Source organism: Nomascus leucogenys, chromosome 9, assembly GCF_006542625.1.
Source record: "Nomascus leucogenys isolate Asia chromosome 9, Asia_NLE_v1, whole genome shotgun sequence".
Taxonomy (NCBI): Eukaryota; Metazoa; Chordata; class Mammalia; order Primates; family Hylobatidae; genus Nomascus; species Nomascus leucogenys.
Genome location: NC_044389.1, coordinates 4,267,738 through 4,289,452, shown reverse-complemented (window position 1 = coordinate 4,289,452; position 21,715 = coordinate 4,267,738). Strand labels below are relative to the sequence as shown.

Below are 21,715 nucleotides of genomic sequence, written 5' to 3'. Positions count from 1 at the left end.
ATTCATGTCATATGCAGATGGGACAGTTTTATTTCTTCCTTTTAGATCTCTATATCTTTTATTTCTTTTGTTTGCCTTATTACTCTGCAAAGAAATTCCAGTACTGTGTTGAATAGCAGTGGTTGTACAACTATCAACACTGTCTGCATTCAAAACTTTTTCATCACCCCCAACAGAACCTTTATATTCATTAGGCAATACCCCCACATTTCCCCCTTCCTCATCTTTGGTAACTCTAGTATACTTTCTTTCTCTGTGAACTTGGCCTGTTTTAGATATTTCATGTAATTGGAGTCATATATTTGCCTTTTTGTGTCTGGTTTATTTCACTTAGCATAATGTTTCAAGATTAATCCATGCTGTAGCATGTATGAGAACTTCATTCCTTTTTATGGCTGAATAATATTCCATTGTATGGACTATATTATTAAAAGTTATAAATTTTTAATAATTAAGACTGTGTAGTATTGGGCTTCTTTCTTTTTGTTTCTGCTTATTCATATTCCTTTGTTCAGTTACAGCAATGGTGAGAGGACAATTTTCTCAGAAACTTTTCTTGTCTACTTGACTGTTGAGGGCACAAACATTTAGTCTATAACAGTATGTGTTATATATGATATATAACACATATATATATATATGTGTTTATATAATGATATATAGACATTTAGTCTATAACACCACTGCTGTGATGTGGATGGCTGTAATGGGAGTCCAAGAAAAACCATCTTTGTGGGTACTGGGAAGAGTTTCTGGATTAAGTGGTATCTAAATCGATATTTGTAGATTTAATGGAAGTTAACAAATCCAAGGTTTGAGAGGGAACCCTGTATCATGCATAGGGAGTAACATATATAAAGGATTTTCTATGAAGTGAGGGATGGTTTTGTAGAAACTTTCCTTATGGCAGTAGCTGGGAATTAGAAAAAACTGAGGCTGGGAGTTAATTTGGGCTTTCTGAAAAGTGTTACCATTTTAGAGTTTATCCAAAATAACAAATTGCAAAGAAATCCAGCAGTTTAACAATTGTTCACTTTGATTTAAATAATGAACATTGAATTATTGCATATGATCCTAATAATCTAAGATTTCAGATCAAGATATTTAAAGACTCACTCTATACCTAAAACATACACAAAAGGTACTTAAATTGCTAGTATTTATAAACCTCAGTGCTCTTAGAAGACAACATGTTTCCAAGTCAGCATTTTGTATTTCAAAATTTTTATTCAGTAAAGTTTATTTACTTTATGTAAATAAAAGTTACTGCAGTTTAAAAAGCTCAGCTGTGATATTTATTTTACACAAATTCACTTAAGACTGATTCTTGAGTAGCAAGCATCATTGTGGACCACTTCTCTAACAGCAGTAGTACCTTTTAGAATTTTTAGAAGGCCTAGAGGAAAAGAACACCGTTAACTGTGCAAATAGAATATCACAAAGATGCATTCAGATTTGTAGGATGTCTCAACTAGTTTATCCTTCTCTTTTATGTATGGCCATAGTGATTTGACACATCTTTTCAAAGAACAGATTTTTAGTATTTAGCTTTGTTTTTTATTTAGCTTTTTCGGCTTTGCTACATCATTTCCTTTGCCTTTTAAGATGTTTTCTTACGTGTTTTTAAAGTATGTTTATTTGATTTTCTTATATTTGAACCTTCAAAATCTTCTTTCTTGCTTTTAACTTTAACAAATTCTTTTAAATTATGGTCTACTACGTGTAGATGTTTCATTTCTTACCCACAAAAATCATTGTTTCCTCATTTTACTCTTCACAGAGCTTTTGTAAATATCCCCTCTCTCTTTCTTTCTTAAATCTACACCTCTGACTTTGTAGCAAGTGATTAAGTGCATTTTGTAGTCTATATTAGGATCCTGGATCTGCTGCTTACTTACGTGTGACCTTAGTCTTGTTGCTTAACCTCACTTATCTTCAGTTTCTATGAGGATAGTGAAGCCTCACTGTAGTTCTTCATAGGATCGTTAAAGAATTGTTTAAATAATGAAGGTCAACTCTTTTTACTTATTATATGCTTTAGTTGCTAATAAGCAACTCATTACAAGCAAATAAATATTTTCCTAATCTTGGGATGATATTTTCATTCAGCAGTTAGCCTCTTTAACACGAATGTATTAAAAGTTAACAATAAAGGTTATAAAACCATCTCACTGTAGAAAGCATAGGCCCATTACAACATCTGTAGTAAATATTTTTACTGCTTCCGGCAATGAAATCAGAGAGCTAAATGATACTTAGAAAGGGGCATTGTGTCTTTGGCTGCGAAAGATGTACACTCAGGCTTCACATAACAGAGCCTGATTGTTAGAATTACATATATTAATTGTTAATTCCTTTCACAGCAGACTCCCCCAGCACCCCTGCAATGAGCCCATCTCTACTATTTACATATGTAATTATTTGGCTATACCAGACTCTGCTAAAGCAGTTACAACTGGTTTAGGAGACTCATCTAAAAAAATTCTCCAATACTCTACAATTCAAGTGTATACCCTTTATTCTGCAAATTTATACAGAGGCCCATAGGCATAAACCTCATTATCTGCTTCTATTGGTTCAATCAGTAAGTGTCCATATTGTTGATTTTCCAACCTTTTGTTTTTATATGGTTTATTTCTTGAGAACCTTTTCTGAGTTACCAATCACTAGTGTACAAGATTCACAGAAGTGACAGACTGAAGTCAGTTGGGCTCATGATAATGAACAAAAAGGATTTTTATAGTAAGACAATGGTATGGTAAAAAAGTGATGTTCGAGTTGGATTCAGTAAATGTCGAAGTAGTATCTAACAGAGTGCATGATCCACAATAAATTTGATTTTGCTGGAAACATAAGACTTAAGCTTGCTGAATTTCATGATACTTCAGAGGTATTCGATTGGTGACTACTTTTTTTCTTTTTTTTTTTTTAATAGCTGGAAGCTGGGGTGGTTAGAGAACTGATAATTGCTAACCTTAACTGAATGCTAACTGTATGTCTCCCATTGTGCCTAAGTATTTAACTCAATTATCTCATTTAATGCTCCCAACAATTCTATTAGACAGGAACTTTTTTTTTAGGTTTGTAGGTACATGTGAAGGTTTGTTACATAGGTAAACTCATGTCATGGGGGTGTGCTGTACAGATTATTTAATCACTCAGGTATGTATTAAGCCCAGTATCCAATAGTTATCTTTTTTGCTTCTCTCCGTCCTCCCACCCTCCACCTTCAAATAGAACCCAGTATCTGTTATTTCCTTCTTTATGCTAGTAAGTTTTAATTATTTATCTCCCACTTATAAGTGAGAACATGTGGTATTTGGTTTTCTGTTCCTGCATTAGTTTGCTAAGGATAATTAGCCTCCAGCTCCATCCATATCTCCACAAGAGACATGGTATCGTTCCTTTTTATGGCTGCATAGTATTCCATCTTGTATATGTACCACGTTTTCTTTATCCAGTCTGTCATTGATGGGCATTTAGGTTGATTCCATGCCATTACTATTGTGAATAGTACTACAGTGAACATTTACACGCATGTGTTTTCATGGTAGAATAATTTGTATTCCTCTGGATATATACCCAGTAATGGGATTGCTGGATTGAAAAGTAGTTTTGCTTTTAGCTGTTTGAGGAATCGCTATACTGCTTTCCACAATGGTAGAACTAATTTACACTCCCACCAACAGCACGTAAGTGTTCTCCTTTCTTTGCAACTTCACCAGCACCTGTTATTTTTGGCTTTTTAATAACAGCCATTCTGACTGGTATGATATGGTATCTCATTGTTATTTTGATTTGCATTTCTCTAATGATCAGTTTTATTGAGCTTTTTATTCATAAGCTCATTGGCCACACTTATGTCTTCTTTTGAAAAGTGTCTGTTCATGTCCTTTGCCCATTTTTTAGTGGGGTTGTTTTTCTCTTGTAAATTTAAGTTCCTTATAGATTCTGGATATGAGACCTTTGTCAGATGCATAGTTTGAAAATGTTTTCTTATATTCTGTAGGTTGTCTCTTTACTCCATTGATAGTTTCTTTTGCTATGCAGAAGCTCTTAAGTTTAATTACATCTCACCTGTCAATTTTTGCTTTTGTTGCTATTGCTTTTGGTGTCTTTTAGACAGGAACTTATATTCGCATTTTGTAGATGAAGTAACGAAGCTTAGAGAAATGGTTTTATAGGCTGAGTGTTGTGGCTCACACCTGTAATCCCAGCACTTTGGGAGACAGAGATGGGATGATTGCTTGAGGCCAGGAGTTTGAGACCAGCCTGTTTAACATAGTGAGATCTTGTCTCATAAAAAAAAAAAAAAAGGAAAGAAATGCCTTCTTTAAAGACACACAGCTAGTGAGTGGTAGAGTTAGAATCTGAATCCAGGAAGTTTGAATTCACAGCCCATCTCTTAATCACTGTTGTAGGTATTTTCATTAGTAAGCCCGAAATAGTAGAAGGAGTTGAAGTTGTTTCATATGAAAAGTGAAACTAGCTATTAACTAGAGACAATATCTAGGTCAGTCAAAGGGCAGAATTTCGCAGAGGGGCTAGTTGCTTATACCTTTTGTCTCTGTTTTACTGAAAAACATATGCATAATGTAATATTTCAAAATTTGAGACAAATGTTTCCAAAAATTGTTAATTTTAGAAGACTTTAAAGATATTCTTTTTTTACTAAATTAAAAAAATTCTGGTAGGTGTATCTGTATTTATGGGGTACATGAGATGTTTTGAGACATGCAATGTGAAATAAGCATGTCATGAAGAATGGGGTCTCCATCCTCTCAAGCTTTTATCCATTGAGTTGCTAACAATCCAGTTATACTCTTTATGTTATTTTGAAATGTACAGTTAAGTTATTATTGACTGCAGTCACCTGTTGTGCTATAAAATAGTAGGTCTTATTGATTCTTACTAACTATATTTTTGGTACCCATAAAGCAGCCCCACCTACACACTACCCTTTCCAGCTTCTGATATCCATCCGTCTGCTCTCTATGTCCTTGAGTTGAATTTTAGATCTGACAAATAGGTGAGAACATGCGATGTTTGTCTTTCTGTGCCTGGCTTATTTCATTTAACATAATAATCTCCAACTCCATCCTTGTTGTTGCAAATAACTGGATCTCATTCTTTTTTATGGCTGAATAGTCCTCCATTGTGTATATGTACCACATTTTCTTCATCCATTCATTTGTTGTTAGACACTTAGATTGCTTCCAAATCTTAGCCATTGTAAACACTGCTGCAACAAACACAGGAGTGCAGATATCTCTTCGATATTGTGATTTCCTTTCTTTTGGGTATGTGCTCAGCAGTAGGATTGCTGGATCCTATGGTAGCTCAATTTTTAGTTTTTTGAGGAATGTCCAAACTGTTGTCCACAGCGGTTGTACTAATTTACATTCCCAGTCATAGTGTACAAGTGTTCCCTTTTCTTCACATTTTTGACAGTGTTTATTATGCCTGTCTTTTGAATATAAGACATTTTTAACTGGGGTGAGATGATATCTCATTGTAGTTTTGATTTGAATTTCCCTGATGATCAGTGATGTTGAGCACCTTTCATATGCCCCTTTGCCATTTGTATATCTTCTTTTGAGAAATTGCTATTTAAATCTTTTCCTCGTCTTGGTTCAGATTATTAGATATTTTTCCTATAGAGTTGCTTGAGCTCCATATGTATTCTGGTTATTAATCCGTTGTCAGATGGGTAGTTTGCAAATATTTTCTCCCATTCTCTGGGTTGTCTCTTCCTTTGTTGATTCTTTCCTGTGCTGCACAGAAGCTTTTTAACTTGATGTGATTCCATTTATTCATGTTTGCTTTGGTTGCCTGTGCTTGTGGGGTATTGCTGGAGAAATTTTTGCTCAGACCAGTGTCCTGGAAATTTTCCTCAGTGTGTTTTTATAGTAGTTTCATGGTTTAAGGTCTGAGATTTAAGTCTTTAATCCACTTTGATTTGATTTTTGTATATCATGAGAGATAGGGGTTTAGTTTCATTCTTCTGCATACAGATATCCAGTTTACTCAGCATCATTTATTGAAGAGATTGTCTTTCCCCCAGTGTATGTTCTAGGCACCTTTGTGAAAAATGAGTTCACTGTAGGCATGTGGATTTGTTTCTGGGTTCTCTATTCTATAGTTACATTGGTCTCTGTGTCTGTTTTTATGCCAGTACCGTGCTGTTTTGGTTACTATAGCTCTGTAATATAATTTGAAGTCAGGTAATGTGATTTCTCCAGTTTTGTTCTTTTTGCTTATGATAGCTTTGGCTATTCTAGGTCTTTTGTGATTCCATATAAATTTGAGCATTGTTTTATCTATTTCTCTGAAGGGTGTCATTGGTATTTTGATAGGGATTGCATTGAATCTATAGATTGCTTTGGATAGTGTGGATATTTTAACAATATCGATTCTTTCCATCCGTGAACATGTAATATTTTTCTATTTTGGGTGTCCTCTTCAATATATTTCATCAGTATTTTATAGTTTTCATTATAGCGACCTTTCACTTCTTGGAGTACATTAACTCCTAGGTATTTAATTTTATGTGTGGCTGTTGTAAATGGGATTACTTTTTAAATTTCTTTTTCACATTGTTCACTGTTGGCATATAGGAATGCTACTGATTTTTGTATGTTGATTTTGTATTCTGTAACTTTACTGAATTTATTATTCTAATAGTTTTCTTGTGAAATCTTTAGGTTTTTTCAGGTATAAGATTGCATCATCTGCAAACAAGGATAATTTGACTTCTTCCTTTCCCATTTGGATATCTTTTCTAGCTTTCTCTTGTATAATTATGCTAACTGGGACTTCCAGGACTATGTTGAATAACAGTGTTAACAGTGGGTATCCATATCGTGTTCCAGATCTTAGAGAAATGGCTTTCAGTTTTTCTCCATTCAGTGTGATACTAGCTTTGGGTCTGTAGTGTATGCTTTTTGTTATGTTGAGGTATGTTCCCTCTGTCCTTAGTTTTTTGAGAGTTTTTGTCATGAAGGGATGTTGAATTTTATCAAATGCTTCTTTAGCATCAATTGAAATGATCTTGTGGTTTTTCTTCATTCTGCTGATATGATGTATCAGATTGATTGATTTGTATATGTTGAACCATCCTTGCATCCCAGGGATAAATCCCACTTGATCATGATGAATGATCTTTCTAATGTATTGTTGAATTTGGTTTGCTGTGTTTTCTGTTGAGGATTTTTGCATCAATATTCATCAGAGGTATTGGTCTGTAGTTTTCTTTCTTTTTTTATTTTATTTTTTATGTGTCTGTGACTGGTTTTGGTATCAGGGTAATACTGGCCTCATAGAATGAGTTTGGAAGTAGTCCTTCCTCCTCTATTTGGAAGTATGCCCTTCTCCTCTATTTTTCAGAATAGTTTGAGTAGGATTAATATTAGTTCTTTAAATATTTGGTTAGAATTCAGCAGTGAAGCTATCATTTCCCGGGCTTTTCTTTACTGGGAGACTTTTATTACAACTTCAGTCTTGTAGCTTGTTATTAGTCTGTTCAGATTTTGGATTTCTTCCTGGTTCAATCTTGGTACTTGTATGTGTGGAGCAATTCATCCATTTCTTCTAGATTTTCCAAATAATTTGCGTGTGGTTGCTCACAGTAGCCACTAATGATCCTTTGAATTTTTGGAGTATCAGTTGTAATGTCTCCTTTTTTATTTCTGATTTTATTTATTTGGATCCTCTCTCTTAGTCTGGCTAAAGATTTGTCAATTTTGTTTAGCTTTCCAAAAAATGAACTTTTTGTTTCATTGATCTTTTGTATTGTTTTCTTCATTTCAGTTTTATTTATTTCTGCTCTGATCTTTATTATTTCTTTTCTTCTACTAATTTTGGATTTGGTGTGCTCTTGATCATTTAGTTCTTTAAGATGCAGCATTTGATTGTCTATTTGATATTCTTCCTCTTTTTTGATATTGGCACTTACAAACATCCTTCTTAGTACTGCTTTTGTTGTATCCCATAGGTTTTGGCATGTTGTGTTTCTATTATTATTTGTTTCAAGAAAATTTTCAGTTTCCTTCTTAATTCTTCATTGACCCACTTGTCATTCAGGAGCATATTGTTTAATTTCCATGTATTTGTATAGTTTCTGAAATTTCTCTAGGTGTTTCTAATTTTATTCCATTATCAGAGAAGATGCTTTATATTATTTCATTTTTTTTGGAATGTCTCAAGATTTGTTTTGTGACCTAACATATGGTCTGTCTTTTCAGCTGATCCATGTGCTGAGGAAGAGAATGTGTATTCTGCAGCTCCTGGATGAAATGTTCTGTAAATATCTATTAGCTCAATTTGGTCTGTAGTGCAGATGAATTCTGATGTTTCTTTGTTTATTTTTTTCCTGAAGATGTGTCCAGTGCTGAAAGTGAGGTTTTGAAGTCTCCAGATATTATGGTATTGGAACCTATATCTGTCTTTAGCTGTAATAATATTTCCTTTATATGTCTTGGGTGCTCCAGTGTTGGGGGCATATATATTGAAATTGTTATATCCTCTTGCTTAATTGACACCCTTATCTTTATATAGTGACCTTCTTTGACTGTTTTTATAGTTTTTGTCTTGAAATCTCTTTTGTCTGATATAAGTATATTGACTTCTGCTCTTTTTTTGGTTTTCTTTGGCATGGGATATCTTTTTCCATCTGTTTATTTTCAGTCTTTGTGTGTCTTTATAGGTGAAGTGTGTTTCTTTTATGCAACAGACCGATAGGTCTTGCTTTTTCATCCATTTAGTCTGTGTCTTTTGTTTGGCGAATTTAGTGTATTTACATTCAATGTTATTATTAAGTAAGGTTGTACTCTTGCCATTTTGTTTTTGGTTTTCTGGTTGTTTTGTGATCTTCTTTCTTACATTTCTGTCCTCTAGTGAAGATGATTTTCTCTGGTGATTTAGTTTCTTGATTTTTATTTTTTTGTGTGTCCATTGTATATTTTTTGGTTTGAGGTTACCATGAGCCTTGCAAATCCTATCTTATCATTCATTATTTTAACCTGATAACACTATTTGCATAAGCAAACAAACAAGCAAAAAGAAAACTAGTAAAAAACTTGCCTTAACTTCATTTTCTCGCTTTTTAACTTTTTGTCTGTTTATATCTCATTATGCTGCCTATGTCTTGAAAAGTTGTTGTAGTTATTATTTTTGTTTGGTTCATTATTTAGTCTTTCTACTTAGGGTAAGAGTAGTTTGCAAACCACAGTAACAGTGTTATAATATTCTGTGTTTTTCTGTGTACTTACATTACCGGTAAGTTTCGTATTTTCAGGTGATCATTTATTGCTCATTAATGCTGTTTTCTTTCTGATTGAAATACCCCCTTTAGCATTTCTTGTAGGACAGGTCTGGTGTTGATGAAATCCCTTAGCTTTATATTTGTTTGGTAAAGTCTTTATTTCCTCTTCATGTTTGAAGGATATTTTCACTGGATATACTATTCTAGGGTAAAAGGATTTTTCCCTCAGCAATTTAAATATGTCCTGCCACTGACTCCTGGCATATACAGTTTTCACTGAAAAGTCTGCTGCCAGATGTATTGGAGCTCCTTTGTATGTTCTTCTTTCTTTTCTCTTGCAGCTTTTAGGATTCTTACTTTATTCTTGACCTTTGGGCGTTTGATTAGAAAATATCTTGAGGTAGTCTTCTTTGGGTTAAATCTTTTTGGTGTTCTATCACCTTCTTGTACTTGGATGTTTTCTCTAGGTTTGGGTAGTTCTTTGTTATTTGAAGGTTTACTCAAAATAAACTTTCTACATCTATCTGTTTCTCTCCCTCCTTTTTAAGGCCAATACCTCTTAGATTTGCCCTTTTGAGGCTATTCTCTAGATCATGTAGGCATGTGTCATTGGTTTTTATTCTTTTTTCTCCTCTGTGTGTTTTCTAATAGCCTTTCTTCAAGCTGATTAATTCTTTCCTCTGCTTGTTCCAGTCTGCTCTTAAAGGACTTGATGCATTCTTAAGTATGCCAATTGCATTTTTGAGCTGCAGAATTTCTGCTTGATTTTTAAAAATTATTTAAATATCTTTGTTCAATTTATCTGATAGAATTCTGAATGCCTTCTCTGTGTTATCGTGAATTTCTTTGAGTTTCGTCAACACAGCTATTTTGAATTCTCTGTGAAAGGTCACACACATATCTTTGTTTCTCCAGGATTGATTCTTGTTGCCTTATTTAGTTCATTTGGTGAGGTCATGTTTTTCTGGATGGTGTTAATGCTAGTAGATGTTCTCCGGTGCCTGGGCATTGAAGAGTTAGGTATTTGTTGTACTCTTCATTGCCTGAGCTTATTTATAGCCACCCTTCTTGGGCAGGCTTTCCAGTGACACTGTGGTTCTTCCAGACTTGTAGAGGCACTGTCTTGATGGTCTTGGGCAAGATCTGGGATAATTCTCTAGATTACCAGGCAGAGTCTCTTGTTCTCTTCCCTTACTTTCTCCCAAGCACACAGAGTCTCTCTCTCTTTCTGTTCTGATACACCTAAAGCTGGGGCTGGCATGACGTATGACACAAGCACCCCTATGACCACCACCACGACTGTGCTGGGTCACACCTGAAGCAAGCACAGTGCTGGGTCTTGCCCAAGGCCTGCCTTAATCACTCCTTGGCTATAGCCTATGTTCACTCAAGGCCCTAGGGCTCTACAATTAGCAAGTAGCAAAGCCAACTCTGCCTGTGTCCTTCTCTTCAGGGTGGCAAAGTCCCCCTGGCCACTAGCAGGTCCAGAGATGCCATATAGAAGTCTGGGACTAGAGTCTTAGAAATCTTAGAAACCTTAGAAATCTACTGGCATTCTGTTGTATTGCGGCTGAGCTGGCACTCCAACCACAAGACACAGTCCTTCCCCTTTTCCACTTTTCCCCTTTCCAAAGGCTGAGGAGCCTCACCCCTTAGCCACTGCCACTCCTGGCCATGAGGAGTACTGCCAAAGTACCACCGACATTCCCTGGAGGACCAAGGGCTCTTATGTCAGCTTGTGGCGAATGCTGCCTGGCCTGGACTCACCCATCAGGGCAGTGGGCTCCCCTTTGGCTCAGGGCAGGTCTAGAAATGCTGTCCAAGAGTCAAGTCCTAGAATTGGGGACCCCAAGAGCCCACTTGGTGCTCTACCTTACTGTGGTGTTGTTGGTACCTAAGATACAAGACAAAGTCCCCTTTACTCTTCCTTCTGTTTTTATCAAGCGGAAGGAGTTTTGCCCCATAGCCACCACAGCTGGTAATGTGCATAGTCTCACCTGAAGCCAACAAGTCTCAGAAACTCACCAAGGCCCTCAACGTAGTACCTTGGTATCACTGCTGGTTATTCAGGACCCAAGGGCTCTTCAGTGAATGCTGCCTAGACTGGGTCCTTTCCTTCAAGGCAGTGGGTTTCCTTCTGTCCCAGGGTGTATCTAGAAATGTCATCCCAGAGCTAGAGCCTGGAACAAGGGCCTCATGACCTCAGGGTGCCCTATTCTTCTGTGGCAGAACTGGTAAGCAAGATGCAAGACAAACTCCTCCCTACTCTTCCCTCTCCTCTTCTCAAGTGGAAGGAAGGGGTTTCTTTTGTATCCACAAGCTGTGCAGAATGGGGTTAGGGGAGGGGTGATGCCAGCATTCCCTTAGCTGCCCCAGCTGGTATCTCAGTGTGTCCATGCCACTTTAGTCCACTGTGTTTGGGCCTAGTTTAGCACTAGGACTCACCTATGAGGTGCAGTCCTTATGGCCTAGACTGCCTTTCAAGTTTACTTAGACACAAAGAGCACTCTGGCCTTTGGTACTGAGGTTTTCAGGCACTCAGGTTTGGACCACTGGTATCATTGATTCCCCTCTGGCTAGGGCTGGTTGAGATGCCTTCTTGTGGGTGGACATCAGCTTAGTTTGGTCAGGTTTTCCTTTATGCTATAACGAGATGGCACCAGGTTCAGTGCCTCACAATTGCTCTGTTCTCCCTTCACTAGCACTCAGAGATGCTCTTGGCACCAAGCCATGCTGCTGGGGTCAGGGAGGGGTGGTGTCAGAGACTCAGAACTGTTTTCCTATCTTTTCAGTGTCTCTTTCAGTGATATGAGGTTAAAACCAGGTTCTGTGAGTGCTCACGTGATTTTTAGCTCTTACGAAGATGCTTTTTTCTGTGTAGTTGTTTGTTAACTTAGTGTTCTTGTGGTAGGGTTAGGGGGACGATCTATGGAGTTTTCTGTTCTGCCATCTTGCCTCATCTCCCTCCTAAAAATATCCTTAAATGAGATTGTAATGTTTATATGAACTTGCATGAAGACAGAGTTCTTGTATTTGGATCCTGGGTCTCCTACCCATTTTGTAACATTCTTCAACATACTTTTAACTCTGTGCCTGTGATTCCTTATCTGTAAAATGAAGATAATAATAGTGTCATAATAGATGTAAAACATTTAAAACAGTACTAAATGCCATGTAAGGTTAAGTGGTGGTATTATTACTATTTATCCTATTTACATCATATTCTGTGGTCATCTGTCAGTATTTGTGAATACCTTTCAGTAATAGGAAATTAATTCTACTTCTTGATCCTAATTCTACTCCGTGTCTGTTCCTAATCTTGTTTTTCCTTTGTTTCCTCTTTTCTCATCTACTCATATTTTATGTCTTCCTTCATGCTTTGTATAACTTTTAGCCACCTTCAGTATTTTTTAGAATAAAGTAATGTATGCATACATACATATACATCTTTGTTCCTAGAATTTAGCACTGTTAGTGCATGGTTTTTATCTTGGACATTCATATATTCTAGTTCCAGAACAGTAACTTCTAGACCTTAACAAATTATTTATTGAATGAACAAAGGAATCAATGACCTCAAATTTGTCAGACGTTGTATATGATTATTATTTTATTCCTGAATCTTATCATTCTTTAGACCAAAAGGATATCCAGTTTGACAGTGTTCTTTTTTAAGAATGATGCTTTTAGCGAATATAATAGTTCCTATGGGATTCGATCAACAGAGAGTAAAAGAGTATTATTATGTTATTTTATTCTATGTGTATTTGTCTATTACTGTACTTAAAATACCAAATGGGAGGTCTAGTATGACTTTGGACTCATTTGCCATAATGCTGAAGTCAAATGTGTTACTGTTAAATCAGCTTTCTTTTACCCAATTCACATTTGTGCTTTAAAAAAAAAAAAAGCATTACAAGACCTTGCATAGTCTGTTCAACTTATTTTTTAACATTCATTTCATTATTTCAACATTTATTATAAGTTGTATCAGTTTCATATTTCTTCATCCTCTATATATGGAGATTATGCCCCAGTTATATCTCTTTGTCTGTAAGACTAGTAATGTCAAAAAAATGAATTTCATGTCTTAAAATTTATCCTTAGTAAATTCTGTATTTTCTGTTGATTATCCCTTTTAAAGGACAAACCCTCTTTTTAGGAATTTTTCCTGAATCTCACCCAGGAATCCCACGCAGTAGTTTGCTCTATTTTACTACATTTGAAATCACCTTTTTCCATTTATGTGAAAATTAGATTTCTGTTTGCTAGTTTTGATGCTCACGATGCCTTTCACTTATCTGTAGCTCTTATACTTTTGATCAAAATTAATTTTATACCAGAATCCTTAAAATTTTTTAGAGTAGTAGCTTTGAATTCTTGTTATTATTTCATTCTACTGTCATCAGTAACTTCCCATGTTAACACTATTGTTTCTTTCTGTTTACTTTCAGCTGGTTGGTGGAGAATTTGACTTGGAGATGAACTTTATTATCCAGGATGCTGAGAGTATAACATGTATGACAGAGCTTTTGGAGCACTGTGATGTAACATGTCAAGCAGAAATATGGAGCATGTTTACAGCCATTCTACGAAAAAGTGTTCGGAATTTACAGACTAGCACAGAAGTTGGGCTAATTGAACAAGTATTGCTGAAAATGAGTGCTGTAGATGACATGATAGCAGGTATGGGGTTGTCTGACAGGAAAGTATAACTTAAATGTTTATAAAGTTTCACATACTTCTCTTTATATTCTATAGGTAATGTAGATTTGTTGACACTTCTTTGATTTAAAATAAATGGAAATGTATGGAAATTTTACTTTTATATTAATGGAAAACCTGAAGAGTGGAAGAAGAAAAACATACTTACTATAGTAGACAATTACTAATGTTGTTTTCTAAATTTTAGAAAATCTCAGTACCATGGAGTGCTATGAAATCTATCAGAAAAATAAACAGTATTTTTTATGTAGTATTTCATTAAGCTTTTACATAATTAAAATACCACGATAGGTATTATAGTTCTGTATAATGAGCATTTTACCAAATTCTTCTAGTTCTGTGCCCCTCAATCTGGCATATATGCAACTATGACAGGAGGTACTAAAAGCCTTAGATAAGCATGGTGTATTTTTTGGACATGTCCATTTTGGAAGAAACTTTTGTATTAAAATAAACTAATATATTATGGGCTAGAACATAAAATTCACCAAGAATTTCACGATAAAAATACTAATGTTTTGCTTGTTTGGGTGATTTCAAACAATAACTTTGAAATCTATAATTTTTTCTCCACCAACCCTTTACTACCTTGCACGCTCATTCTCCCGTGTGGCTAGATGCATTTCAGAAAAGTGTTTTGAATATTATTCCAGAGCAAATATCATTCCAGAAAATAAGTTTAAAGTTTGAAATGTTTATTTTTTGTAAGCCATGAATCTTCAGCCTGAGTATCTTCTGACATAAAAGCATTTTCATAATTATAAAAGTGCTGATATTACCCTCCACAGTATTATACCTGATCCTGGAAAGTAGTTCAGATACCAGAGAATACTCTTTTAACATTTTGGCTTATGCATTTAATTATTTTTAAAATTTATGGAACAAAACATTAAACAAGAAAGAATGGAATGAAAAATGGGTTTAAAAAGAATGCAAAATTGCGAAAAGAATGCTTTGAATTTAAATATTTCAAAAAATTTGATTTTCTGAGAAAATATATTAAAAATCATCTCTAATTACCTTCAGGGTGGCATATATCTTTTTTTAGAATGATTTAGCAGTCCCTGTATTGGGTACTGATGGCTAACTTGATGAAAAATGAGATTCAGACATCTATTTCTTAAAATACCTTTTTAATAAAGATATAGTAATAGCGTTTCTATAAATTCTAGAGTTACTTAATAGGAATTTATTAATATAGACTTATGTGTACACGTTTTATAGAACATCATATGATCTTTTAATTCTTATATCTGAGCTTAAGCTCTTAATTTTTTTTTTGTAAATTGGCTCCTACTCTATGGAGTGCAGTTTAGAGAATGAGCCAAAATTACATGCATAGTAGTTTACTGGTACATAATTCATCAGCACTGAAATGTAAAAGTGACAGTGAGGATGATTGTACCATAGAAGTTCATATCTTGACATTGCTATTACATAAAGCTCCTTAATTCTCTTATCTTTTTCTCAGTAATAATAACACAAAATTTTCACTTTTTGTAATTTCTAGCATTTCCCTTCAAAAGAGCTTAATGATGGAAGGATATGAGAAAAGAGAATAAATGTCAGAAAAATACCTCTGTCTTGCTTTTTAATAGGGAAATTAAACTTTAAATATTATACTAAGGAAGAACCAGTAGCCACCAAAACACTGCTAACAGTTCATATCTGAATGTATTGTAGTATGTTAAATTCAATGGGGTACTTTTTATTTAATAATGTAGTAAAATTGTCACTAGGAGGTGGCTAAATTAAACATTTATAGCAAATTGATAAGAAAATTTCATGGTCTTAGTATTTTTTCTTTTAAAAAATCATTTCTAATTACTTTCAATCTTGTTCTCCAGAAAAGAAGACTTTCTATAATAAAATTAAATTGAGCTGTTTGGTTGTGTTACATATACAATATATAAGTAATTCGTATTTTTTCTCTATCTAAAATAATTTCTGATTACTTTTAATCTTGTTCTCCAGAAAAGACCTTCTGTAATAGAATTAAACTGAACTGCTTGGTTGTGTTACATATACAATATGCAAGGAATTTTTAAAAATTTCTAATTAAATACAAATTTAATAGATTACTTTTTGTGACATACATGGGAGTTAAGATAAAGATGAAGTCTTGTATAACCTGAAAAAATTTAAACGTTGCAAATATTTTTTAAAGTTTTTCTAAAAGTATTTCATGTAAACCTTTAAGAAATCTTCTGTAAAGGTTGCCATTGCAGCTAATTGCTTAAAAATACTTCATATTATAGCAGCATTAAATGGACTAAGAAAAAAATACTTCATATAAGCTTAGGGTTTTTATAGTACTTAAATTTTTTTATAGAAATACACTTTTTGACCTATATGTACTAATATTTTAATACATTTTTGTTGCTTCAGTGATTACATGTTTTATTTCATTAAAATATCACTCTGAAAGTGGCATATCCGCTGTCACAATTTTATCATAGAGATTGCTTGCGTGTTAAATAAAATTATTTAATTATTAATTATTAATTGATGAAAATAAGCGTACTAAGTTTCAATTTTGAAATATACAAATGACAAATTTTTTTTAAGTCTCAAATTCCAGTTATTAATCTGTGATATGATATTGAATAATATACATTATATATCAGTACTGAATATTTCAACTTACCTTAACCTAACCTTTTTATTAATTGATTATAAGTTTTTAGAATATATATGTGTATTGCTTTGTAATAACCTTTGTAGCATGTTTCATTCTTAAGAAATGCTTTAGAAATTGAGAAAATGAAGTATAAATGTTTAGATATTCAATTTCTTGCAAAGAACTGACAGAAGAAGTACTAATCACAATATGTAGAGAAAGCAATCAGAGACAAGAGATTAAATGTATAATTTTTCTCATTATTAGGTGTGCTGGTGTGTCTGTTATATGCACATAAACACTCACACTAGCATGATGGATACCACTAGTAATGTATTTAAATTACGCTTCTACTTATAGACTAGTGTGTAAGAGTGCGGGTTCTGAAGCTATACTGTCTGGGTTTGAATCCTGATTCTACCACTTGCTAGGTCTGTGTTCTTGGGCAATGAGAATAAATTATCTGTGCCACAATTTACTGATTTTAAAAGGGGATAATAATGGTACTTACCTCATAGGCTTGTTAGGAGGATTTGTGAGGTTAGTATCTGTAAACCACTTGGAATAATGTCTCACCTGGAGTAACTGGTAAAAATTGCTAATGGGCCAAGGAATATACCAAGAATATATTAAAAATAGATAATTCTGAAAGACAATATAGTCAGCTGTTACTTTTTCATTTGACAATAACCAGTTGGCAATTTAAAATCTTTGTGCGTTTGCATATTTTGCCTACCTTTCCCTGCACACAGCAGGCTGTGTTGTGGTGTGTGTGTGTGTGTGTGTGTGTGTGTGTGTGTGTGTGTGTTCTGGGAATATATAAAATCTATTTTACATTTCTGCTAAGACAGCTTAATTGAGGTGGTAATTTAATGCGGGAAAATAATGTAATTCAAATAAATTCTTTTGGTTATTTAATAGTTAAAAATGGTTAATTGGAGTGGCTATTCATGAGGACATTTAGCTGTATTAGATACATATATATATAGAGAGAGAGATGACAATGATAACTTTTATCTTTCAAAAAGTATATTACCTTGACAGATGGCAGCTCATGACTAGAGTTCAGAATAACTTTATTTTCCTTTGAAGATCTTCTAGTTGATATGTTGGGGGTTCTTGCCAGCTACAGCATCACTGTCAAGGAGTTGAAGCTTTTGTTCAGCATGCTTCGAGGAGAAAGTGGAATCTGGGTAAGCTGTGGTCAGAGGGAAAGGTATTCAGTATCAGTCCAGTAATACTTAATGTTCAAAAGTTTGTCTCTAGAGAGCTATATACTTGAATTTTTAATGGAAATGGCTTTCTTCTTAAATGATTTAGTAAATGTTTTGTAAATGATTTAGAATTAATTTTTCTCTCTAGTTAGAAAACAGTCCAATGGCTAACATGGTATATTAAGTATGATTGCTAAATTTGTACAATGACAGTTCTTTCTTTTATTGTTTCCCCAGCCAAGACATGCAGTAAAATTATTATCAGTTCTTAATCAGATGCCACAGAGACACGGTCCTGATACTTTTTTCAATTTCCCTGGTTGTAGTGCTGCGGTAAGTTTTAAATACATGTGCTGATTTTTATTTATTTACTTTTAGGTCAACTTTAGTAAGGTTTAATTTACATATAATAAAATTTACCAGTTTAGAAAGCACAACTTAATGAGTTTGGAAGTCATACAACCACTACTATATAATGATTTGAACAATTTCATCACTCCCAAAAATTCCCTAGTGCCTGCTGGAAGACATGGCCCTCTACCCATCCCCACTTCTTACTACCTCTGATTTACTTTGTGTTCCTATAGTTTTGCCTTTTCTAGATTGTCACATAAATAAAATCATACAGTATACAGTGTTTTTTTTTTTTTTTTTTTTTTTTTTTGACGGAGCCTTGCTGTCACCTAGGCTGGAGTTCAGTGGCATGATCTCGGCTCACTGCAACCTCTGCCTCCCGGGTTCAAGCAATTCTCCTGTCTCAGCCTCCTGAGTAGCTGGGACTAGAGGCACCCACCACCACATCCAGCTAATTTTTTGTATTTTTGGTAGAGACAGGTTTCGCCATGTTGGCCAGGCTGCTTTCAAACTCCTAACCTCCTGTTTGCCCACCTAGGCCTCCCAAAGTGCTGGGATTACAGGTGTGAGCCACCGCACCCGGCCTGGTATATAGTCTTTTGTGTCAGGCTTCTTTCACTTAAATGATACTTTTGAGATTTTTCCATGTTGTAGTTTTAATTACTTTTTTATTCTCTTCTGTCTTTTTTTGAGTAGTATTGCATTTTATGGATATACCACAGTTTATCCATCCTATCCATTCACTAGTTGATGGACTTTTGGGTTTCTAGTTTTTGGCTGTTACAAATAAAATTGCTGTGAACATTTGAGCACAGGTCTTTCTATGGACATATGTTTTCTTATCTTTCGATTAAATACCTGAGTGAGATTGCTGGATTTTATGGTAACTGCCTGTTTACTTTCATGAGAAACTGTCTACTTGTTTTCTGTATTAGAACACTGTACATTCCTATAAGCAGTGTATGAGAGTCCCACTTGATCTGCACCCTGGACATTTTCAGTCTTTTAAATTTGAGGCATTTAAATGGTTATATACAGTAGTCCCACCTTATCCATGGGGGATATATTCTAAGACTGGCTCAGTAGATACCTGAAACTGTGGATGGTACTGAACTATGTATGTAATACATACTATGGCTTTTTCCTGTACATACATACCTGTGATAAAGTTTAAATTACAAACTGTGCACAGTAAGAGATTAACAACAACAATAATAAAATATAACAATTATAGCAATATATTATAGTAAAACTTTTGTGAGTGTTGTGTCTCCCTCCCTCCCCTTCCTCTTTGTCTCTCTCTCAAAATATCTTACTGTACTGTACTCACCTGTTTTTGGACTGTGGTTGACCATGGGTAACTGAAACCATGAAACCACAGATAAGAGGGAATCTACTTTAGTGGTACCTCATTATAGTTTAATGTTGCATTTTATTCATGACTGGTGATGATGAGCATTTTTTCATGTGTTTATTGGCCATTCTTATGTCTTCATTTGTGATATTTCTGTTCAAATCTTCTGTTCATTTAAAAAATTTGGTTGTTTTTATTATCCTAAGAGTTCATTATATATTTGGAATGTAAGTTCATCTATTAGATCAAGGTAAAATATTCCCTGTCTTAAAAAGTCAAGAAAAGTTATATATTGTTTGATAATAAAATGTTATTTATATTGTATGGTAATAAAACTGCCTGAACTAATTGCTTAAATACTAAAATCCGAAAGGTTAGTATAGGGTTTAACTCTTCATTTGAAATAGTGTATGTGTGTCTGTGTGTGTGTGTATGTGTCTGTGTGTGTGAGCATTTGCACGTATGTGTGTGTATGTGTATTTTTTTTTAACAGCAAGCACTTAGAAATCTTTGACTACTTTGAGATTATTTATTGGCCACCTACATCTTCAGTCATTATGCTTGGAGTAGATTACATTCCTTACTCTTGAAGAACTCTGATGGCTAGATATGCAAATACAGCTTGTTACAATGAGAATTATAAATGATACTGTAGATTTAGGTACCCAGAACTATGGGAACACAGTTGAAAAGAGAGACCATGCTAGGTTGAAGTCCAGAAAAGCTTCACAGATGAGGAACATACTAGTCTGCTGTTAAAGAATAAATGAGATTTTGTTGGAAGGAAGAATGATTTGGATAGAAGCAACATGATGTATAGGAAGAGGAACTGTAAAAGAACTAGTGGAATAGCTGGTATATTTAGATGTACTTTGGAATGTGGGGTTGGGTAGTAGAGGAGGATAAAATCAGAAGGTTTATTGGAGCCATAGCATGTGGGAAGTCTTGTATAACCTGAAGAAATTTAAATTTTATTCTGAATGCAGAAGATTTTTGACATGGAAGATCTGTGTTGTATTTGAGAAAGGCCATTGTCAGCAACATGAAGAATCTGTTTGAGGAACAGATTAATTTTAAAATCATAATGGGTAATTATTGTTTAGGTAGAATTTGGATAAAGTCTAGGAAAATAAATAAATCCATTCAGATGTTTCTTGAAGTCAGGTGAAATAATCAGCTACTTATTTATTCCTTAGAATGGCTACATTTTATTTGATTGCTATTTTCAAGGGAGTCCTATATTATTCCTTTTCTGCTTATGAATGGATCTGAATCCTTTTTGGTTATAAATATCAGTGGTTAAGTTTCTGAGTAATAAATGTCATACCTTGCCTTTCGTGGTTTCAATGTTGTTAGCATTATGAACATTATCTCTTAATGCTTGCATTTCTTCCATATTGATTCCATTAACATTTTCTAGCTCAGTCATTTTTGGCTTTAAATATTCAATCTCCTTTAACCAAATGGATTACTACTAAAAACCTAGCATAAACCATAGAAAACTGAAATTGGGAGGCTTATGTGTAAGAGACTGTATACTGATGAAACTAGATGGGGACTTCTTGGAGTATAGTCTGAAACCCGCTATGTAACCTAGAGATAAAATCTAATTCACTGAGTATTTGAAAGTTGAATGTTTCTGTAATCAACAAATACTATTTAGGTGTACTGAGATTGTTTTAATAAAATGCTAGCTTTTATTTTATGGATTTGTTTGTGATTTTCTGGTATTTATACTTTGATTGTTATTTAATCTGCAAAAGCCATATTTGACCTTAGCTGCTGTCACATTTCTTTAACTGATACTTTTGTACCTTTTCTCATTGCCTTGTAGGCAATTGCCTTGCCTCCTATTGCAAAGTGGCCTTATCAGAATGGCTTCACCTTAAACACTTGGTTTCGTATGGATCCATTAAATAATATTAATGTTGATAAGGATAAACCTTATCTTTATTGGTGAGTAATATGTTTAATTTTAGGACTTTTTTCTTTAAGTACTTGAATTCTATAAATGTATAGTCTCAAGGCAACTTAGATAGAATATATGTATATATGTGTGTATAATATATGCTAGAACTGTGAAGACACTGTAAATCAGTTTTATTTATGTATGTATATATGCATTTATTTTGCTATTGATTCTAGGTCATCTTCCTCATGATTATCATTCTTTTTCAATTACAGTT

The 21,715-nt window shown here is 34.2% G+C and overlaps 1 protein-coding gene across 2 annotated transcripts in view; it reads left to right on the top strand.

The window, feature by feature from the left end:
- Nucleotides 1-21,715, top strand: part of NBEA (neurobeachin) — a 723,704-nt gene that overhangs the window by 92,051 nt on the left and 609,938 nt on the right. For both annotated transcript variants that reach the window (XM_030818536.1, XM_030818535.1), the window contains exons 2-5: nt 13,717-13,948; nt 17,700-17,800; nt 18,059-18,154; nt 21,364-21,485. In XM_030818536.1, the coding sequence (XP_030674396.1) occupies nt 13,717-13,948; nt 17,700-17,800; nt 18,059-18,154; nt 21,364-21,485 (551 nt within the window). The remainder of the gene's footprint in view (nt 1-13,716; nt 13,949-17,699; nt 17,801-18,058; nt 18,155-21,363; nt 21,486-21,715) is intronic.